We start from the raw sequence: 23,967 nt of genomic DNA, 5'->3' as shown, positions 1-23,967 counted from the left end.
ATGGCACTCACCTGCCCTCTCTCCGGTCGATCATGTGGAGGTGCTGCAGAGTGGTGGCAATGTCGTGTGGGCACATGCCTGTGGCTCTGCTAATGGCCTTGATGCTGATGTGCCTCTCATGGTGGTGGTAGAGATATTCCAAGATAACGCTTTTCCAGTAGGCCAAGTAGGAGAGACGGCCAAGATCGGAAAGTGGCTTTTCAGGAGACCCTGCTTGGCCCTCTCTTCTAGAAAGCAAATAGCCTAGGGCAGAAGAAGCAAAACTCCAGTCATTCTGGGTGTTTCCAGAGCCAGGTCCAGGAGCCACTAGAAATCGTATAATAATGGCAGGGTGAAAGCATCACACAGGTGAAGTGCATCCTGTCAAGCATGTCGTCTCTTCCAATTACTGTGATGTCACCTCGTCAAATTTCTACTTGTCAATCTTTATGGTGGCACCACAAGCCAATTCCCACACAGCTGGCGGCAGCAAACATACATGGTGGCGTATGTCACAGAGACTGAAAGCTAAGACTACAGACATGACTTCTGGTGAGTCTCAACACATAAATCTCCTGCAAGCTTGAAATGCTTCCCCATACTCAATGTCAGGCACTCAGGAATCCTGTGGAGGGACCACCCCAGCATTAATGGGCAGGTTGTTTTCCACAGGAGGACCCGATGACCCTCTGACAGCTGGGGTTTAATAAAAGAGAAGGACTTTGGCTGACACAGTCTGTATCTCTAGTTCCATTTAACCAGCCGTAATCTGAGCTGTTACAGGACTAATAAACATCGCCTTTCAAGTCAATGGTGGCAGCTCCCATCTGCTTTGTGAGCTCTGTTTTTGTCCCTTTCATGAAAATTAACTTATAAACCAACCCCAAATAAAATACACGGAAAAAGAAAACCCAAACTTTGAAGCACACTGTTCCACGTGCATACTGAAAACCCCTGAGCACACGGGAGCTTGAACGACAGATAGAGGCTCTCTGGCAAAGGACCTCTGACATGAGAAAACTTCAAGCCCACTTGGAGGAAATGAATGAAAGCTGGCGGCTGTCTCAGTAATTAAGAGCCACTTACGGAGTAAAGAAGAAACGCTGTCTGTCAAGTAATGATGTCTTTTTTGCTCTAATTATTTCAAGAGCCTCACCTTCGTGAACTTCCCGGATTTAAACAAACATCGACCACATACAGTAGGTGGCAGCAATTACCAAACCAGGCCGCTCCATAACCACCCAAATCTTCAGCTCTCTCTTCTTTATCTACATTTCCAAAATGGCTGCACTTGCAAGAATTCTGTTTTAGGTTTTTGTTGTTGTTACAAAGAGAAATCAATGCCTCTGATCCATTTTTCCTGTTTCTCAAAACCCACTGCAAATAATGCGGAAATCCAGAACAAGATATACACCTCAACAGCATTCTGCATCTTGATGCCTTTACCCTGAATGTCACCATAGAGAATAGAAATAAAATAAACATCGGGTTTCGCCTAAGAGATTTGGCGTAAGTCCTCTGGTCGTGTTTACGTGCAAAGCATCCGACTGAATGCAAACAGGCACCAGAGTTCACAGTCAAAGCACTGTCGACGCCGCCGCAGCCCTCTCCCCAGCCTGGGCCTCTCTTTCACAGCAGTGTCAGGAATGCTAACATAGATGGCTGCTGTGCTGAAGCCAGCCCACATCAACACTGTCAACGTGGGGAGCGCTTTGTTGCCAGAACAGCCAAGGAAGCCCACACCTCAGAACACAGATAATTGGCACATCGATCTCCTGCTTTCTAAGTGCTTGCCACATTCTGAGAATTTATTTAGTCAGCCGGGGACCCCAGATCTGTACTCCTGTGCTTGTGTATGGGGGTGTGTGTGACACCACAGAACCATGGATGAGAACTGTCCCCCTTGTCCATGAGATCCTACAATTAAAAGTTTCCTGCAGTGACTGTAGGAGTTCCCAGGCCCTCGTTGGTTCCTGGGAACCCCGATGTTGAAGGTAGAGATGTGATGTGGCCCATGAGAAAGGTCTGTGCACAGCAGAAGGCTGGTGGTGCAGCTCACCCTGCCTGCCTATGCTCCCTACACAGGGCTAGCCTCCCCAGGAAGCATGTGTTCTTTGTTCTGTGTGTTCCCACACTCCCAACCTCCCTCCACTTCACCTAGCTGTTCCTGTTCTTGCACCAGGTGACTTGGGCCCCTGGGGAGCATGGGAGTATAAGCCTTTCAGCACCATGTCAAAAGGCTGTCTCCTTGGATACTTCCGGAAACCCTTGACTGTAGCCTATGATTGACACTGCTCCAGAAGTCCAGGGTAACAAGCTCTAATGTGTGGTAGGTACTGAGCCCACTGGTCTTTCTCAGCAAACACCCTCCTGCTGTGCAAGCAAAGGCTGAGAGGAGGCAGGAACATGCAAGCATCTCAGGATGCTGAGGGCAAACAACCGGAAAACCACCTTTCAGTCAGAACCCACCACTCGCATTTCAGGGATGACATGTACCAACAGCACACACCACACAAAGCCAATGCCCCAAGATACCAGACACTGCCTGCAGCAAGTGTCTCCCCCTCCTCTAGGAATCTAGAGACCCTCAAGGAACTTAGAGCCAGCGGGAAGAAAATGGCACTTCTGCAAAGAGCCATTTGGAAGTCGATAAAATCTCCCCCTGGAGGAGGATGTTCTAATATTAAACAGAGTCCATCAGGAACAATCAAAATGACCGTGAATAAATTCCTTACTTCTTATTAGCTGAGTGAAATCACATGCAGAACGATAATCTACGCCGTTAAGAAAGGAGTCACGCCTACCAGTTGTGCACTGATTGACAGAAGACAGACTCTACATGTCATCTGTGGCGGCAGCGGGCACTTGCCTGGAAGGGGCTGAGCTGCTGGCACTGAACTACCTTCACAACATGGGGTGTCAAGTAAGGGGCTTCTTGTTCCTTCCTACTTCTTCTTGGCTCTTCAAAGCACAGTAACAATATAGAGCAGACACAATAATTTTTGGTAAGAACATTTGACTTATTAAGTAATTACAGAGATGTGATGGTTTAAGCTCTTAAATTTAACTTACCAAAAAGATTCCAAATAATTGATCTAAGATGCAGGGAAATAAAAAGCACTTATCTTGGAAGCCGGTGTATTGTCCTGAAGCATCTGAAACAAGTACAATACACCCCTGGTGAATAGATTCCCACGGCGTGCTAACACCTCTCCTTAACGCAGGGTACTTTCAATCAGAAACCGCCAACTACCCCGGGAAACCTCCTGCCTCCGATGGAAAACAAAGTGGTGTGTGGAAGGCAAATCCCAGTGCTGCAATGTAATTAACCGCTGGTGAAATAAGGCCCCTCAACTCGCCTGTGAGCCAAGGTGCCGGTGAACAGCATTCACTCATGAGTGGGAGCTTTGACACTGAAAACTGAGTGACCCTTACGTACATTAACTGTCCTCACACAGCACAATCGAGCTCTCTCTGCTTGGCTGGAGCTGCTGAACAGGAAAGGTGAGGTCAGAGCGCCACTGTAAGCCTTACATGCTTACTTCAAGAGACGACCCTCTTGAAGGCAAAGTGAGCGCTGCTGTGTTTCCAAGCGCAGGGCCCAGTGCAGCCCCACCTCTGTTGAGGATGGCCTCAAGTAACATCTGTTACCCGGCCCTGATCCGAGACCAAAGTGATTAACTAACCACCTCTAGGGAAGCAGGATAGATCCACTTTAAGGAAGTAACTGTTGAGGTCAAAGTTTGTTCAAAATCAACTGGATGCTCAGCATGCAATGCTAACGTCATTTTCTGTGAAAATTCCCTCCTTGTGAACAAGCACTATTCACGATGACCCAGCGGAGCAGGAGTAAACGTGTTCTCAGGCAAGGGCGCATGTGACAGAGATGAAGGTCCGTCACCAACAGTGTCACCCATCATCTCTGCACACTTCCATCTGTCAGCTGATTCCAAACCATCTGAACTTCCCCAGACACGGAAGTATAAACTTTGGCTAGCTCCTCAACCCCAACTCCCATCTGTCTGGATTATGTGAATTCGGAGTCTTGGGCTGCTTTTAGGGGAAGATAATCTCCAAGGATTACACCCCTTTCACCAAACACCTGTTTAGTTTAGCAGGCTCCACTGAGAGGCCCCCATCAGAGGACAGCCTGGCCTTTGCAGGCCTGGGAACTGACGCCAGGCTTATGGCAACTTAAGAGAGGAGGAAACCCGACGCCTTCAGCCACACAGCTCCTCGGGGGTGGCAGTTCACTGGGCCCTGCCGTCTGTTATTTGTTTCCTGGGCTAGCAGCACTGGGATGGGTGAGGGGCTGCCTATACTCTGTTTAAATTCAGTGCATGAGTCTATGGGCCTATGTAACTATGTAACAACCGGACTAAACACCCAGCAACCACTAGACTAGCAGCTCTTAGCCCCCGGCCCCCAGCTACAAATCTGAATCTCTACAGGCAGTAGCCCCTGTGCTTTCACTAGGCCCCAAGGGTGACTCAAGGTCAATGTCCTTGAGAACCACTCTGGAGCTGCTAGGGAACAGGCTTGTGAAGTGGGAGAGACGCCGGCACAATTGGGATGGATGAATAAGGCCCGCCAGTTCCTGGCCGTGGAGAACAGAATGGGTTTTTAAAAGCCCTCCAGGCCGCTGTTAGCCAGAGTCACCCGAGTGGCTGATTGCTCCATTCTATGCCTGGGTGTTACTACAAGGCGAAGAACTCTGGCTACAACAGGAATTCCAACTTGGAAGGTCCCGAGGGAGCCCGAGGGCACGAATCTCTAACCAGGTCTCCTACCACAGAGATACACACTCGAGCAGCCGGGGTTGGTATACTATATAAATCAGTGGTTCTAAGACATCTATCTGGCTTGGCTTCAGGACTTTGAATTTTAAACCCTTATTTAAGACTCCAAAGAGCTTTTGTTTATAAAGACTGTATCTGTTGGTTTTACTGAGAAGTGACATTTATTAATTTTAAAACAGCAATAAACCTTATGATGTTACTATAATTTTAGATAATAAAAAATACCTTCCCTGTATTTTCTAAAATATAAACAAAATAGTGAGGCGAAGGCTTGCTTTACATTTTTACATTCTAGTCAATGTCTACTTTTGTCCTTAATCTGTTTGTTGTGTTTATCACAGGTCATGTCAGATCTGGAAAACTCCACTTTATAGTCATGAATGAAGAAGAGTTAAAGGGGAAAGTGACGTCACTTTGACATACTTATGGCACTGTGGACTGCCTGGATTGTACCTTGACACTACCTGTATTATATGAAAAGTGAGAACTCTTCAAAGCTAGGCCGGGACCATGAGAACTTCAGACTGTCATCTATGGAACAGACAGAGGCAGCTCACAAGGAAGGAGCCAGGCACTCAGGCTCTGGAGCCACCAACACTGCAGTGGATGACTTCAGGACCCACCATGTAGCAGCTATGTGACCCACAGACATTGATTTAAGCTCTGCGTAGGTCTGAGTCCTCACTCAGACTAGGCCGCTAATAGTCACATTTGTCTCTTCAAGTTACTGGAAGCATTACAAGGGTTAATAAGAAGCACACAGATAGTGCTGGCCTTAAAGATGAGCTATTAAGAGTTATTCACCATAATGAATGAGTACAATCTAGAGGCAATCGTTTAGATGATAAAAACCCTAACAGGGGAAATAAAGAAAATGTGGACAGAAAGGAGTCAAATTGCTCTTTGGAGCCTGACAGAGATGAGCCTCCTTCCTGTTCCTCTATTTGCTCGAGATGCCCGAAGACCAGTTACTGTCTTAAGTTTCCCACCACGCAAAATACAAATTTAATTAAAGTGCCCCTCCCCCTTTGGCCTCAGGAATAATCTCAAGAAATTAGTTACTGAAAATTCCCGGCAAACATGGTTTGCACCCCAATTCCTTTTGGCTATCAAGTACTTAACTTCAATGACTACCCTGAAGAAACAACTAGCCCGTGAAACCACAAACACAATGATTGCCTCAGGCTTTAGCAGAACCATGAGCTGTCCCCAGACAAATATAACAAAGACTCATATATTCTAGAAGGCTCAAGTGTGTGTGTCCTGGGAAATGGCCTGAGCCAGGGAAAGCGAGTGAGTAGAGACAGCATGTCTTTGGGAAAGGTCTGTTGGCTGCCCTGGGTCACATCTCAGGCTGTTTCTTTAAGTCATACTCTTATTCATCTTTTCTCAAAGATGCACTAGCTTCCTAGATACCACTACAGTGCTAAGGTCTTCCTCAGTTACATGGAATGAGGTGACTAGTTTTCCTTACTGAATATCCCCTACTGCCCAACAACTATTCCAGAGAGGAATGGTCTTCTTCAAGTTCCTCCCAAAGGGAGGCTTATACTGGAGATGTGACTTCCTGGTGCCATATAGTATATGTGTTCAAGCCTACAGACCATGCTGGGGTTTGTCAAAAAATTTCCATGGTTCCGATGGTCGTGGACACTCTTGAAGGCGTTGTCAATCTGCATCAGTACCAATGGAAGAGGTGTTTAGCCACCCACTCACAGATAGCCGGCCTCTCCTCCCTCTGCAGTACCTATCACGGAGGGTGCTGCCCATGTGTGATGCGCAGCTGAGTTGATGGCCAGGCAGCATCTGCTGCATGAAGCAGCCAGAGACAAATCCCCATGACAAAGCCACATAATGAAGATGAGCCAACACTGTCTTGTAAAAACGCCGTCTTGTAACTGATCACCCGGTGGAATGGGAGGTCTCCCCAGCTCCCTTCCCTGGCCTTTGGTCTAGCTATGGGTCTCATCCATAGTTGGACAGTAGAGTCACTTCCAGGTGTATAAAAAAAACTTCATGTCACTCTTAACTCTTGTTTATCTCAGGACAGCTTGATGTCAGATATTATTAAGTAAAAGTCTTGAGAACTGCCCTTAAGCCAGAATCTTAAAGGGGTACAGCATCAACCCCCTGCCAAAGGTGGTGGCAGGGTTGTCTAGTGAGAGACTTGAGCAGAAGGTAAAGCACAGCCAGGAAGAGGGTGTGCGGGATGCAGTTCACGGGCCTCTTTCAGTTGAACCCAACTGAGGGCTGGTGATCTCCTAGTTTCCCTTTCTGTGGCTGTGACAAAACACTCTAAACAAAAGCAACTCAGGGAAAGAGGGGTATATATGGCTTGCATTCTAGGAAAAGGTTTATCTGAGGCAAGTCCGGGCGGGAACTGAACCCGAAACCACTGGTGAAATACTGCTTACTGGCTCATTCCGGGCCATGCTCAGCTAGCTTTCTTCTTTTTTTTCTTTTCTAAATTTTTTGAGACAGGGTCTCTCCATGTAGTCCTGGCTTTCATAGAGGTCATTATGTATATGGCTTCGCACTCACAGCGATCCTCCTGCCTTTGCCTCCCAAGTGCTGGGATTAAAGGTGTGTGCCACCATCTGTGGCTGCTAAACTATCTTTCTTATAAAACCTGTGTAGGGGTGGTGCTGCCCACACGGAGCTGGGCCCTCCGACATCAGTCATTGATTAAGACAATCCTTCACAGACATGGCCACAGGCCGAGCTAATCTTTCTTAGATGACTCTGGCTGTGTCACGCTGACAGCTGAAGCTAACTAGGACAGTTTGTTAGTGTAAGGTGTGACAGTGTGTTAGTGTAAGGTGTGACACTACCAGCTAGATCCTGGTTCAGTGGATGAGAGAACTTTTCCTGAGATGATCAATCACGAAATGAATCCAATCTCTAATTTCCTTGTTAGGGAAATAAGGCCCTGGGATACAGGACAAAATGGTATAGAATGAGAGACAACGCTCTGCCAACATCACGTGACCAAACTAAAATCATTTCAAGATTTTTAAAATGTTTAGAATTGAAAAAAAGTAAAATGTTGACATAAACGTATTTTGCGAGTAACCGAACTGCTCACACAGCCAACCACCTTTCCCAAACATCAGTCAAGCGGATCTGTCCCTCGAGGCAGTTTTTTGGGAGATGGTAGAGTACTAGGAGCTGCAGCTTTTGACAGGAATGGGAAATGCTGCTTTTAAGTTCTGCAGGTCAAAGTGCTTGCCGACAACTTGAGCTGAATCCCTGGTCCCCACATGGTAGGAGAGAACTGCCTTCCACAAACTGCCCTCTGACTCCACAAGGGCACCATGACAAAGGCATGCACACACCCCCCATACGGTAAATGCAACAACGTTATTTTAAATTCTACAATATCTTAGGAGGAGCAAAAGTTTAAAAAAAACAAAAGTTAAGAAGTAATCTACCATTTTAAACTTATTCACTTAGAAAAAAAATTTATCACACTAGAGACTGTTGAAGAAATATTTTATATATGTGTGTGTATGTTTATCAGCAAAACAGGATCCTAAATTGCTGTTCTCCACCCACCTGGGATTGCTACCCAAACCGAAACCTAAATTGTCACATGTAAGTACAAAATCCTGACGAGACTTTCCTACTGAACAGCTACAGGATTTCCAATCCTCCACTGAGCTCTCACACTTGGTGTGAATACACACTGTCAGCAAATGGCTGTGTGCACCTACAGCACAACACCCACGACACAATCTTGTTGCTGTGATATCACAACTGAATTGACCTATAAATACCACCACTAAAAGCAAAGGTGGGCTTCCTTTTGGCCACTTTTATAGGCCTAAAGCTCTATAGGGGCAGCTGAGCTAGCTGAGTCCAGTCCCTAAGCATCTCAGATGCTGCCACTGTTTCTGAATCAGGCTCAGGAGGCAGCCTGGTGGCACAGCCTATACATCCTAGCAACTGAGGAAGCTATGGAAGGAGAATTGAAAGATCAAGGCCAGCCTGGGCAATATATTGATATCAATAGTAAAAAGGGGGGTGTTGGGGTGGGGATGTAGTTCAACAGAGAGTGTTTACCTAGCATGTGCAAAGCTAGGTTCAGCGCCCAACACCACAAAAACAAAACCCAGGTTCTAGAAGACAAGGTGGCTGGAAGTTAGACGTGTAACTCGATTTCTTTTTCTCCATCCACATTCCTCTCTTTCATGACCCTCCGAATATACTCTGTGTGTGCGTGTGTGTGTACACACACCAGCACCCAGATCTGGAAACTGAGCTTTCACTTGGCAAACACAGACTGTATCCGATGCTGCTTTGGGAGAAGTGGGAGAACGAATCCCTTTCCATTTTCCCTTTGTTTTCAAACAAAGTACATCTCAAGAAGGAGTTGTCAGCCTTTGAGACAACTTTCTAAAATCCAAGCCCAGCCCTTCTGAGATCTGATAAATGAACTGTTTAAGGTGGAAGGCTCAGGAACATCCTTGGTGTGCCCAGGTCAGCTAAGCAAATCCTTCCACCCCTCCCTCAGTTACCTCTCAATGCTCCGAACGTAGTTTGAGGTACAAAGCCGCTGGCAATACACAGCTGTGTCAGGGTTATGGCTCGGCCCACTGCTGATGTGAGAGTGTATGCTGGGTGTGAGAACCAGGGTAGGGTGGGACATGTAGTTAAGTGATGGACTGACTTGCCAGTGGCTTTGGTCCTGGAGGGATTTAAGTTTAGTCTGGCTGTGTTAGATGTATCAGTGAGAAAAACAAGAATATATGCAATATCACGCTAGGAGGGTTTTCAGTTACATGTATAGCTGAAGCAATAACAAGGATTTATTATTATTATTATTATTATCATCATTTCTTTCGAGACAAGGTATCACTATGTGGCCCTAGCTGGCCTGGAACTTGCTTTGTAGACCAGATTGGCCTCCAACTTACAGAGATCCACCTGTCTCCATCTCCCAAGTGTGAGGATCTATTTTTTAAAGACAAGATCTTGCTATGGAACAGTCTCAGCCTTCAGTACACTGGCATTAGTGTGTGCCTCTGTGCCCAGCCCATTACTGGCAGTATTAAAAGACATGGATGACTCATCTTTGAGCCTGCAGACAGTACATCTGTCTGAGTCCTTTGAAGGAGACACAGTTCTGTCTGCTGCTCAGACTGAGGCCAACGCTGGAAGCAGCTAGAGCTGAGTAACAGCAGTATCATAACAACATATTAATATGAGCACAGCATCAGCCACAATATCATAATTACCATCCCCACGAGTCTTTATATTGTGTAGTCACTGTGAATCCCCAAGTCTCCAACTTTCAGAGTACCGGAATGTACCGTGAAGGTTTCGGTGGTTGAGTATCTGAGTGCACACACATTAGGCACCGTTCTGATTAGGCTGCCCGACTCCGCTCTCCATATTTTAACTAGAGACAAAGCTCAGGGAGTTTAATTTGTTCACTACCAGGCAACTGTCACATCCAAGAGCCACAAACCACGTAACCAACAAGAACTCAAACACACGGTAATGGCTACAGCTGAAGTTTCATCACTGAGAACTCAACTCAATGCTACACTGTCAACGATCACATGGCAATCACCATTTACAAGTCAAAAGGCAGTGACAATCTCAGGAGGGTATGTATGCCAAGGTGGGAGTGTGTGATTATGGACGAGGACACTGAACTGTAAATTATGTAACTGTCTCTTGTAATTACCCTGCTGAAGAACAGAAACAAACTTCCCGTGCAATCTGCAGAGAAATGGAGACTGAGACACGCAATCACCGTTTCCTTGGCTTTAACCGGTTAGCAGCTATTTAATTATGTCTGATGAGGTCAAGGTAAGTTAATTTATGAAAACTTGGCAGGAAGGTATTTCAAAGAAAATTCTCTGAAAAGCTCCCAGTAGTACTGAAACCTGGTGACTTCTCTTCAGGAAAGAGCTATCTAAACTGTTAGCATTCTAAATGACGTTTAAAACAAACTCACAAGCGCCATCCCTCTCCTCTCTTCACTAAAAACACTTGCTATGGTCTGTAAGCTTTTAACTAGAGACAATTGAAAAGCTGCAGGGTGGAAGGCAGAGTCCTCTGATGAACCTTCTGCTATGGTAGGAAAACCATTACTAACTTCCTTGACTTCATGGAAAAAGATCCAGCAGTGGGGCAAAGCACAGAGCAGGACTTTAGACTGAAGAATACAAGGCCATCTTCTGTGTGTGAGCATGTGTGTGTGTGAGCACACACGCGTGCACAGATACAAGCTACAGGCCAACTCTGGGTGTGCTCTCACCCAGCTCAGCTTCATTTTGGCAACTGAACCCTTTTCTTTCCCATTTTCTCTTCTGTAAGCACCATCTACTAAATGCCCAGATTTCCCAAGTGCACTGGACCCGGCATCCTAGGAGGAGGAAAGGACATTCCTTACTCCTCTTGCAGTGTGTGACAGGAGTATATGTGTTACGTTTGGATATTAAGAAACAGAAAGTGAACAGAGTACCAATCCTAAGGCTGTAATGTCTCTTCATTTCTCTGGCCTCAGGTACGGAGTTTCCCTCCAGCCCAGCCCGCTGTACAAACATTTCTTTATTATCATTTCAATTTTAAAGTTGTTTTTATTATTTCTTATGCTTTGCCTACATGCAATGTCTGTGCACCTTGTGAGTGCCCGGTGCCTATGGAGGCCAAAAGAGGGAGGATGGATGCCCTGGAACTGGAGTCACAGATGGCTGTGAGCCGCATGTGGGTTCTGGGAACCAAGCCCCAGTCCTGTGGGAGAGGAGCCATCTCTCAGGCCCCCATATAAATATTTCTTGTCTCAATGTTCCATGTCATCACTCTTCACTCTTCAATTATATTCAAGGGCAGAAGCAGAAGTTCCGGAAGAATGCCATCTCTTCTAAGAAACTTGAGCCCTGAGGATCTGAGCCCAGTGATGTTTGGTACACCCCCTTCACGCTTATACAAACAGCTGTGCAAAGGCTGACAGGAAGCAGGCGCCAAGCACCAAGCACTTACACACTTAACACTTCTTATGTAAAGTAGTAAAGGTGAAAAACTATCTCTCTTTACAACACCCCTGATGTAATACCACCAATAAATATAAAAGGCTGTCCAGTTTTAAGAGTCACAGCCATCAAACAGATGCTATAGAGCGTGTGACCTCCCACATTAAAACAATGGTTTAAAACAAAACATGCCCCCACAAACACGGAAAAGTACACATGATGTACAACTTAGTGGATTAGCACATGACAACTGTCCTTGGAACTATCACCTAGGACCATGACATAGAATTTGCTGATCACTGCCAAGAAACCTTGTTTGTCCCAAGCAATCTCCCCTCCTCTCTCTTGTAAGTAACCACTATCAGGGCTTTTTCTGGCAATCCCTGATAGGTTATTATTATTCCTACTAATAGATTTATTTATTTTATGAAGAGTTTGCTTGCATGGAAGTCTGTGCACCACATGCATGCCTGGTGCCCAGAGGCCAGAGGAGGGCTCTGGATCCCCTGGAACTGGAGTTATAAATGGTTACGAGCCACCATGTGGGAGCTGGGAATTGAACCTGTGTCCTCTGGAAAAGAAGCCAGTGCTTTAACCACGGAGGCATCTCTCTAGCCCCTATTATTATTATTGTTATACTTTCACCACCAAAATATCCAGGTGCTAATACAGTTTTTTCCATTAAGAAAAAACTTAATTTCTTTTCATGTGTGGACCTCTGCTTCTACTCCATCCCCCCCCCCCCATCTGTTCTTGATCTTGGGGCTCCCCTAGTGGCACACTTGTTACTGCTCAGTGTGTTCTTCTACGCCATTTCCTCCAAAGCAGCAGCAGCAGTTTGATTCTGTCTGTCTGCCTCTCTTTTTGCGGTTCGCAGCTGCTGACATTCGCCGTGTGGACCCACCCATGAACTCATGGGAGGAGACTGCACAAGCTGCTACGTTTTCCCTTGTGACTACTTGGTCAACTAGTGGCACAGCTCACAGAAGAAAGGTACTCATTTACCAGTTTCAGGACAATGGCCTGGTTCTTCTCATTGTTCAGATTAGTTTTCAGTCTCATTATTACTTCTGAATTTGACATGTCTCAGTCTATTATAATAATCATCTTTATTAACATACTTATTGCCAAGGAGGCTTTTCAAGGTAACTCCTTAGTTCTTCTAATATGATCCTAATAATTTTTACTTCCTTACTTCCCAGAATGACAGGGACAATTTTTTTTTTTGAGCCATAGGTCAACTCTGGGTGTCTTCCTTGATCTCTCTTCTACCTCACTTTTTTTGAGACAGGGACTCGAGGAATCTGGAGCTCACCTGTTTGGCTAGGCTGCCTGGCCAGCGGGCTCCAGGCATCTACCCCTCTCTCCTTGCAACTCACTTCCGCCAGCCCCGAGGTTATAGTGTGGACTACTGCACTGAGCTTTCATGGGGATGCTAGACAAGTAAGCTCAGGACCTCATGCTTGTACATCAGGCACTGTAAGCAAAGGGCCATCTCTGCAGCTCGGAACACTTTTCCACACAAAGATTCTACCTAGTTCCTAGATCCACCTGCATTATATTTTCTCACAGTTTTAGCAACATTATTTTTGGTTCCTTCAACAGCATAGCTATGCTGCATATTTGTTTCAATATGGACAAGTGGCTATGTAAGTAAAAGAATTTTTAAAATATACTCAATTACTTTTATGCACTTTAAAAAACAGTAAACCTTTGTTGAAGAAAGGTTCTTCTAATGTTAATTCAAAGCAAGACTCAAATAATTATAAAAATAAGTTTTTATATTGTTAAATATTACAGTGTAGTATGATATTAGCATAAAACTATGTTAAACACAAATTTAGTATGTCAATATGATCCCTAACTGTATTTCTCTAACACAATTCTAAGCAAATAAAGAAAAACTTTTCTCCCAAAACAAGTATTTTTTTCTTTTAAAAGTGGCAAGCAAGAAAACCTTCTGGCCATCGGAAGATATCTGCGTTATTCAGAACTGTCCTGAAGGGGTAAGCCTCCTTTTATAGGAAAATGTTTTTGCTTTTAATTATTTATTTTTTATGTAAAACTGACTGCTTCTCTTATAAGCTGGAAAATACATTTAAGGGTAACAGTCACCTTGGAACCAAAACTAGGCAGAGCACTAATTTCAACCAATATGAACAAAGTCTTGCTGGTAGCAGCGAACGCCTTTGATCCCGTATTTCTGAGTTTGAGGCCAGCCTGGCCTACAGAGCGAGTTCCAGGACAACCAGGGCTACACAGAGAAACCCTGCCTTTAAAAAAAAAAAAAAGAACAAAGCCTTGTATGATCTTGTTCTAACAGTGGAAAAACCGCCTTACAAATAAATACTTGAGCTGGGCCAGGGAAAGAGAGTTGGAAGCATTTCCCACTGCAGAGCCCTGTGTGTTCCCCTCACACCCAGTACTTCGGGGACGAGAAATGAACCCTATGCATGTCTGTAGACGGAGGGACAAAGATGTACATGTGACAAGACAAAGACAGGCACAAAGCTCAGATCAAGAACTGATTTCGTCAGAAGCTAGCTGGGTGTACCTGCGAGGTGCTACCAGCAATCCAAAGGAGGGCCGGGCATTCTATTATTCCCTTAACAGATCTTTACTGCATGCCCACTGTGTGACGAGCACTGTGCTTAGGGCTGGGTATTCAACACTGAACAAATCCCTGTCCTCAGGACACCACTGCCAAGGCTCCACTCAACTGCCCCTGACCGGGCTGTTGCTCACTTGTTATCCGAATGCAATTTGTCCAGTCGTGGGTTCCAACGTGACTCACTGAAAATGCCTACTGCTTAGCAATCCGAACAAAGATCTGACAACAAAACCCACCTGCATGCCAAAACCTGAAAAATTCCAAGCTCTGTAAAGCAAAAAGTAGCTTTCAGAAAAAAATGAGACTGCAGACCGTATGTTTCATATTTACAATGTTTTCATTGAAGCAATGAATACAAACTATTCTATACAAACTATTTATTTGCTCTTATTTATGACAAACTTAGTTTCTTTGAAAAAAGATACATAAATAAATCATTGGCTGCACCGCCTCATGCAACGCATTTCAATGCATTCAGTAACAGTCAACTGCTGAATAAATCACCACAAACTCAATTTTCAGCCTTGATGTTATCTTTATCATACTAAAATACATCACACACCACCTCCATGTACTAAAACATTAGTGGCAAAGGCTTTTAGTGAAACATATTACAATGCGAAAATAAGGAAAAACAGTCATTTTCTTTATTATATTACAAACCAGCATCTATTAAAATGTCATCATTACACTTGATTACACAGATCAGAACAAGTCTTCCAGGGACCTGAAACCCAATGACAACGGAGGGCCTAGGATCTTCCAAGTGTCACGGGAGATGTCCCTATCTCAGAGTCGGAAGGACCAGAGCACCTCTGGACAAGGACATCTTATTTTTCTTTAATGATTGCCTTGACGGCACTGGCCAGGGAGGGCAGCTGCAGGGAAAAGGAGCGGCGAGCGCTTGCTTGACAGTTTCTGAGGACTAACACTGGAGTTTCCTTCCAAAATAAATGCGACAAGAAACGTACTGTCTGATTAGAGAAAAGGAAGGGGAAGATAAGAGCCCCTTCAACCGACTGAGTGTACATGTGACTTCGGTCACCCTCTCTCCTCTCTGCCCAAGCCCGGCAGTGGGGAATGACAATCCTTTCTCTTTCTAAAGAGAGCCTGTGTTCCCACAGAAGCCCCAGACCTCAGAGGGCAGGCTGGTCAGCTTCCCCGGGAAGAGATGTGCCCCTAAGAATCACACGAGAGAAGAGAGTGAGCCGATCAAGTTCTTCTTGAAGTAATTCAGTAATCATTTGCTGCAGATAATAAAGGGCCAGTGAGTGCCGGGCTCTTCTGGAAAGCTTTCTTTTGGTGAGAGACAATGACAAAACCCAACACATATACATAATATCTGTCAAAAGACTTTCTATGTGCTCAGCTGAAAGCCTTTTTTATTTTTTTTGGGGGGGGGGTCTTTTAAAAATGGTTAGTGCCACTTTAAAAACGTAACTATTAAAACAAAACTGCCGTAAGTGGCACATGTGAACTCCACAGGACCATCATTCATTCAGTTCACTAACACTGCGCAGAGGAGGCTTTCAGCCATGTAACATCATCCTTAGAGTCAGCCATTCTCTCTTCTAAACACACCCTGAAATATTTGGCCTCCCAGGCTCAGATGGTTGGGGTGACATACCTTCTTGGAAGTCTACCCACGAGAGAATACGTCCCGAGTAGGAGCTTTAAGACCACGACCTATCATGTACTATGCCAAATCTATCTGGCTCTCAGGGTAAAGAGATAAGGTCGCCAGGACAAGATGACAAGTATTGGAATTCTGGTCACCTCAACTATTTCTTACCACAGGGACCCATTCTTGAGTCACTGATGAAAAAGTGACCAAGTCATCCACATACGCAAGATGCCCAGAAACCATCACTGGAGAAGTGTGGTGTCTCGGCACCGCCGAGCACGGCTAGAAACAGCTTCTGACAACGTGCTCACACTTGTCCTTTGAGACAGGTGAGTAGCTCCGCACGGCCCTGTTACAACAGACTGCCCATGGGACTCAAACCCTTCCTCCTCCGCCTCCTCCTTCTCCTCTTCTTTTTAAATTTTTATTTACTTTTATGTTATCTGCATTGGTGTTTTGCCTGCAGGTCAGATCTTTGAGTTACAGACAGTTGTTAGCTGCCATGTGGGTGCTGGGATTTGAACCCAGTTCCTTTGGGAGAACAGCCAGTGCCCTTAACCACTGAGCCATCTTTCCAGCCCCTAATTTTTTTTTTAAGATTTTCTTTTTCTTTTTTTTTTTTTTAAGATTTATTTATTTATTATATATACAATGTTCTGTCTGCTCGTATCCCTGCAGGCACTAGATCTCATTACAGATGGTTGTGGGCTACCATGTGGTTGCTGGGAATTGAACTCAGGACCTCTGGAAGAGCAGCTAGTGCTCTTAAGCTCTGAGCCATTTCTTCAGCCCCAAACCCTACTTCTTACAAGAGACAAGCCAACATTAAACTTTACTTGAAAAATAAAATCAGTTTTTAGAAGATTGAAATTGGGGTTGGGGATTTAGCTCAGTGGTAGAGTGCTTGCCTAGCAAGCACAAGGCCCTGGGTTCGGTCCTCAGCTCCAGGGGGTGGGGGGAAGGAGAAGACTGAAATCATTTGAGATTTCTGACTAAAAGCATTTTTAAGTTTTACGTTAATTGTGGAGGCTCTTAAGAAAAACAGCAGCCTACTCTTTTTGCTTGTTTGAGAGGGTCTCAGTGTGCAGCCTAGCTTTCCTGGAACTTTATGTATAGACCAGGCTGGCCTCGAACTCAACAACCTTCTTGTCTCTGTCTTCTGAGTACTGGGATTAAAGACATGTGCCACTAGGCCTGGTTTTTTTTTTTTTTTTTGTTCCTTTAATTTTTATTTTATGTGTATGGGTGTTTGGCCCCCATGTATGCCTGTTCACCATGTGCCTGATGCCCAAGGAGGCCAAAAGAGGGTATTGCATGTCCTGGAATTGGGGGTACAGAAACTTGTGAGAGACCATGTAGGTGCTGGGAACTGGACCTGGGTCCTCTGGAAGAATAGCCTGTGCTCATAACCACTGGCCCATCTCTGCCACCCTGAAGCAGCCATTTTTAAAGTAATATATAAATGTGTGTGTGTATGATGTATATATAAGTTTTTTCCTATAAAAAATATTTTTGGTCTTTAGAGACAGGGTTTATCTGCGTAACTAGCCTTGGCTGTCCTGGAACTCACTTGGTAGACCAGGCTGGTATCAAACTCATAAGAGATCTACCTGCCTTTACCTCCTGAGTGCTGGGACTAAAGGCGTGCGCCAGCACTGCTGGAGCCCTCATAAGAAGCAGGCGGATCTCTGTGAGTTCGAGACCAGCCTGGTCTATAGAGCGAGTTCCAGGACAGGCACCAAAACTGCAGAGAGATACTGTCTTGAAAGACACCCCCTTAAAATAACTTGGTCACCCTCATTGTGGATGTGTATGTCAGCCGACTTAGGTACTGGAGTACACCCAGAGGTCAGAAGGGAACTATCAGCAATCAGTTCCTCTCTCACCCTTTGGGTTCCCGGGGCCAGACTTAGGTCATCAGGGTCATCCAGCAAGCACGTTCACCTACGGAGCTAGCTATCTTGTCAACCCTAGAGTCCATGATTCTAGTTAGCAGCTTTTCAGTGTTGTAGCTAAGGAAGTATAATTAATTTCACTGATTTTTATGATTTTGTAATAAAAACTGCATTTGGATATTAGTTTTGTTTTCATTTCCATCATTTTTATCAGTGTTGCCTAACATGCGCGCGCGCACACACACACACACACACACACACACACACACACACACACACACACACACACACACGAGTCCCAGTGTGTCCCAGTCTTACAGTTTTAAAATGAAAACCATGGGGTCTGGAAAGATGGCTCAGAGGTTAAGAGCATCAGGAAGCTCTTCCAGAGGTCCTGAGTTCAATTCCCGGCAACCACATGGTGGCTCCCAACCATCTGTAATGAGATCTGGCGCCCTCTTCTGGCCTGCAGGGGTACATGCAGACAGAACACTGTATATATAATAAATAAATTAAATCTTAAAAAAAAAGAAAAATTGAAAACTACACCCATGTTGCTCGCAGCTCTGGAAGGCCAAGCTTTCTGAGTCAGTTCTCCCTGTTCTCTGCTCTGTTTTTTTGAGACAGGGTCTCATTTTGTAGTCCAAGCTGGCCTAGAACCCACGGCAACTGTCCTGCCTCAGTTTGGAATTACAGATGTTAGCCATCATTCTGGAGTAAATCCACTTATTTTTAGAATTTTACTTTGTGTGTCCTCTGTGTGTGTGTGTATGTGCACGCATGTACAGGGGGGGGGGGGGGAGCACACCTTTTTGGACTCAGATCTCTCCTTCCACCATGGATTCCATCCAGGCGACCAAACTCAGGTTGTCAGTCTTGCACATTACATACTTTTACCCACTAAGCCCCTCGCCAGCCCAAACTCGTTTCTTTTCCTTCTGTCTAAGTCACAGTCCTCCGAGTACACCTCTTACCCTTTCCTTTTGGGACACTGAAGGTCTGTGACAGGTTTCTTGATGTCTCTGTGCTCCCCAAGCCACTCTGCTCACAGTCTCCTGTGGGCTCTGACCGCACACTACACAACATGCTGCATATACAGCCGCCGCTGGCTGACAAGTCCACACGGACACCGGCAAGAGCGTCCTCACTTCAGTCGCTGGTACTCAGGTACTCAGTGGAGCACACATCAGTATCCCAATCATTGAGGCCTGAGACAGGTGAAGGCCGGGAACCAAGCACAGCTCAGGCCTTTAAGAATGATAACTTTACCTCCAAGGGCCCAAGTTCAGTTGCCAAGACCCATGTAGAGTAGTAGCTCACAACCTCCTGTAACACCAACTCCAGGGGACCTCAAGTCTCTGACCTCCGAGGGAACCCGTATTAACAAGCACACACACATACATGCAACCAAAATAAAATACATCTTAAGGTCCTGGCCTCCATATTCACTAGTTTTGTGATGTTTAGGCACCTATATGTACACATAGACTTGTGTGCGAACACATAGCAAAAAACTAGAAGTAACCTATATACGCATAGGGATAGATGACTAAACCACATACATACACACAATGTGCATCAAGAGAATTTTTATATCAAGTAATCAATTTAAAGACTAATACATGAAAAAGAACAAAATTCAAAAGGCTATAGTGTGATATGTTTCATGTTAAAAAAAATAATAAAAAAATGAGAAAACATACACCTACGTGTTTGTCTGTACAGACAGACAGGCCAGGAGAGACACACTAGCAATGGAGACGGCTGGTAACCTACAGGAAAGGAAAGGGTCAGGCAATGGGTGGAAGGTCAAGGGAGTGGAGGGACGTCACTCTCAATACAACTTTCATATGCTGTTAACTTAAAAACAAAACCAAAAACCCACCATGGACGGAGAAAAAGAAACCCTCTAACTGGAAAACGACAGGCAGAAGTCTAACCATTTCTTTGTGTGTGCACACGGGCTGGAGGCTGCTGCCGAGAGTCTCCCTCCACCAAGCTCTACCTTTTAAACATTTTATTATTTCTTATTCTTATGGGTTTGGGTATTTTGTCTGCGTGCGTATCTGTGTGCCATGGAAGTGCCTGGTGCCCACAGAAGCCAGAAGAGGGCAGCAGATCCCCATGGAACTGGAATCACAAACAGTTGTGGGGCACTATGGGGGGACCTGGGAACTGAACTCAGGTCTTCTGTAAGAGCAGCCAGTGCTCTTGACTGCCAAGCCATCTCTCCAGTCCCTGGGAAACTTTTTTTTAAGATAAGAATCATAAACAGAGTTGGGCACGGTGGTACACACCTGCCATCCTTGCACTCAGAAGGTGGGAAAGGAGGGTCAGAAGTCAAAGGTCAGTCAAGGTTATGTGAGGCCCTGCCTCCAAACACCAAATTAAAAAAAAAAAATTCTCATAAATGAAACCAAGAAACAGGTACTTAGGTACTCTCAAGGCGTCTTCTTACCAGACACTAATTACACGGTGGTGTGGCAGGTACCACCCGAACTTCGTGACAGGGAAGTAATTTTCATGCACTGGGGACACACCTTAGTGTCCTGGTAGTTCTCCCCTAAAGCTTACCACCCACATCCAATAATGATGAAACATCAGAGAAGCCCCAATAGAAAGACAGGCGCTATACAGACTGTGTCTTGTGTACTTCACAGTATCCCAGGACCTAACTTTAAAACAGACACGCAGATACCACTCCAGATCTCGGGAAATTCAGGAGACTAAATGCGGTAAGAGATAAGGACCATATGGAACATGGGAACCAACACTGGGGTATTCCCTGCTAGAAAAGACAGAGGAAAAGCTGGCAAGACAAAATCAGAATCTAGCGTGTGCGGCAGGACAGTGCAGAGCCAAGAGGAATCTCTTGACTTTGATAGTCTGTGGGGGCATGGAGAAGAACGTCTTCGAAGGACTAACACACGCAGCTCCCCCTCACCACACGTGGGTGAAACACTGAGAATACAAGAGCGGACACAATGAACGCCAAAGCCCAGGGGATCCAGGTAAAGAACATATGGAAATTCTGGGCACAATTTTCTAACTTTCCTGTCGAGGCTGAAATTTCTTTCAAAATAAAGAGGGAAACAATGTAAGGAAGGCATTGCTGGGCAGCTGGAACCGCAGGAACAGGCCAGGGCTCAGGAAGGAACATTCTAGCACCCCAGTGCCTAGCTGTTCCCCGTGGGAAGAGCAGCTATTTTCCTTGTCCGTGGGCGGCCAAGAGTGCCAGAAGTTTTGTGGGAAGTGGGCTTCTCTGAAGTCTTGACATGTCTGGTGAGGGTGGAGAGTTGTCTGCGTGTGTGTAGGAGGGCTTTAAAGTTTTTTTGACTCAAGGGGAAGAAATCTCAGAATCTAGGAGAAAAGGATGTGGAATCAACTTCAGCCCGTGTCTATCACTCTCCCCTGTAAGAAGTGAGATGTGAGGCTGTCCTGAAGCCCATGAGTTAGTTTATGAGCAGGCTGGGCATGGTACCTTTCAGTCACTCTGGCCAAGATGTGCAAACAGCTTCTGGGAAACCTCACCTTAAAAAACCCCAGGTAGACCAAACTAGGCCCTCTGAATGTGGGTGACAGTTGTGTGGCTTGATGTGTTTGTGGGGCCCCTGGCAGTGGGACCAGGACTTATCCCGGGCACATGAACTGGCTTTTTAGAGCCCATTTCCTATGGTGGGACACTTTGCTCTTTCTTGACACAGGGAAGGTCTTGGTCCTGCCCCAACTTGGTATGCCAGCCTGTGTTGACTCCCCAAAGGAGAACTTACTCCCCCACAAGGAGTGGATGGGGAGGGGGAGGGGGAGGTAGGGGAGACAGGAAGGAGGGGGAACTGTGGTTGGTATGTAAAATGAAAAAAATTTAAATAAAAAAAAAATCCCAAGTAGGCTTCCCCAGAAGAAAGAGACAACTTCTTCTAAGAGCAGCATTTGCTCCTGTGAACAACTTTCCTTACTGTACTGGACACCACCACCAAAGCCTTGTGCCTTCAGTTCTTCATACACACATCCTATATTGGACCATATTCACAGTCCAAGGGCAGGTGGGCAGCCATAACCTCCTCTCTGCCTGTATGTTGGCTAAATTACAATCATTATTGACAAGGACTTCCCTACTTTATAGTTTATCTGACTTAGTGAAAATACAACCTTGATCCAAAGATCCCAGGCTCATACAATGGAACCCAACCATCAAGAGTTCCTTTTAGCCGGGCGGTGGTGGCGCACGCCTTTAATCCCAGCACTCGGGAGGCAGAGCCAGGCGGATCTCTGTGAGTTCGAGGCCAGCCTGGGCTACCAAGTGAGTTCCAGGAAAAGGCGCAAAGCTACACAGAGAAACCCTGTCTCGAAAAACCAAAAAAAAAAAAAAAAAAAAAAAAGAGTTCCTTTTAACTAAACAGAACATATTTTAGAAACCTTCCAACCTCTGTTTATCTTTCTTACCCAGAACATAGAATTATGAGGCAAAATTGATGAGAGGTCATATGCTCCGTCCCCCCCTCCTTCCGTAAAAGACTGGATCTAAATAGTTCTGGAAAGATATTTATCTAATGTTATTTTAAGTGACTCCCAAGGAGATGCTATCAATTTTTTCAACAGCATACTCTGTCTTCTTTAAAATGGTCAGCCAAGGGATTCTTCTGGTTTTAAATTGAATTTTTATTGGGCTTACTTACACCAGTTCCCATTTTCTTTTGAGTACTGTGAAACTCTGAGAGAACATCCCCAGTGCCCTTTGAACCACTTCCCAGTCCCATCCCTTTCGGTGCCAATAGGGATGGATTCTAGGGCCTATGCTTATTAAGCACAAGCTCTACCACTGAGCCACATCCCCAGTCCTCCCTCCCAACAACACTGAAATCTTTCCTCACACTGCATAATCACTCCAGTGGAGAAACAATGCCAATCGCTCTACAATACTGTCAGGACGACTGAGTCTAGTCACATCCAGTGGGTAGCATTCATTACATCACCCTAAACATCCCAGAGAAGGTTCTATTGTGTTCTGTATTTCACGTCTGAAATTACAGTGTGGCGACTGGGGGATAGCGGTGCACACTTATAATATCAGCACTCGGGAGGTGGAGGCAGGCATCTCTGGGAGTTCAAGGCCAGCCTGGGAGGCATAGTGAATTCCAGGCCAGCCAGAACTATAACATGAGACGCTGTCTCAAAGGAAAGAAAGTTCAAGTCAACTTGTTTTTCATGTCTTGCACTGAACTTTTAAATAGTATAAAATAAAGATTTAGCACTTAAAGGGAATGTCTGTTATCTGGGTTGTTCATTTGCATAGAAGGCTGCGAGGCCAGATTATGCTGTATCGTGCTAAACACACGATGACTGTATTTAGAGCTTGACTTTTTACCTGGTGGTACCAGTTCCTTTAGAATTTAAGTATCACTTTAGAGATCTTCATATCACTTTGGGGTTTCCCTTCCTATCAACAAAACCACATCTAATACAGACTGCTATGGGAACTATGCCACGAGGTCATGGTAACTGGGAGGCATGACACTGATGACAACCACAGAAGGTGGAATAAAGCTCAAGTATGCTTGTCTAGTGTATGGCTGAGAAGGTCTGAGACAGACCTCAAGAAGAGGGCATTAAAGAGAAGAGGTTCTCGAAAAAGAAAGGTTCTTGAGTTCTTACCAAATGAGCATGGTTTTGAATAGGCGGAGTAAGAAAGAGGAAGCGGCCACGACAGGAAAGGGGGATGCAGACAAAGGACGGAGAGATGGTGGCATGCTCAAGGTGCCCAAGGAAAAGCTTCAAAGGCAGCCTGGAGCTGGATGCTGGAGAGTCCCTTTACTCTACATGCACACGATTATTGTCCCAAGTTTTAGCCCTGCATGGCTGTGATGCATACCAGAGAGCAGAACTGTAGAGGAGTACCTCCTGGATGGCGACTATCAAACACTCCAGCACAAGACAGGTAGAAATAACTGTAGCAGGGCGCCACTGTCTTCAGTTGTGTGCCCACTGGTCACCACCAGGCGCTAAAGGCACACGGATGGCCCTGGTCAAATCCAGAGGGACCCAAAAAGATGACATGAACGCACAAGTAGCAGGCAAG

At 45.4% G+C, this 23,967-nt stretch overlaps 1 protein-coding gene across 10 annotated transcripts in view; it reads right to left on the bottom strand.

The window, feature by feature from the left end:
• Nucleotides 1–23,967, bottom strand: part of Kat6b (lysine acetyltransferase 6B) — a 188,117-nt gene that overhangs the window by 11,076 nt on the left and 153,074 nt on the right. For all 10 annotated transcript variants that reach the window (XM_052733571.1, XM_052733569.1, XM_052733573.1 and 7 more), the window contains one exon: nucleotides 12–243. In XM_052733571.1, coding sequence (XP_052589531.1) covers nucleotides 12–243 — 232 coding nt within the window. The remainder of the gene's footprint in view (nucleotides 1–11; nucleotides 244–23,967) is intronic.

The sequence above is a fragment of the Peromyscus californicus genome, unplaced genomic scaffold (genome assembly GCF_007827085.1).
Source record: "Peromyscus californicus insignis strain IS unplaced genomic scaffold, ASM782708v3 Scaffold_12__1_contigs__length_115047231, whole genome shotgun sequence".
NCBI classification, from domain to species: domain Eukaryota; kingdom Metazoa; phylum Chordata; class Mammalia; order Rodentia; family Cricetidae; genus Peromyscus; species Peromyscus californicus.
Note: the sequence above shows the minus strand (reverse complement) of the source record. Positions and strands in the feature narration are given on the sequence as shown.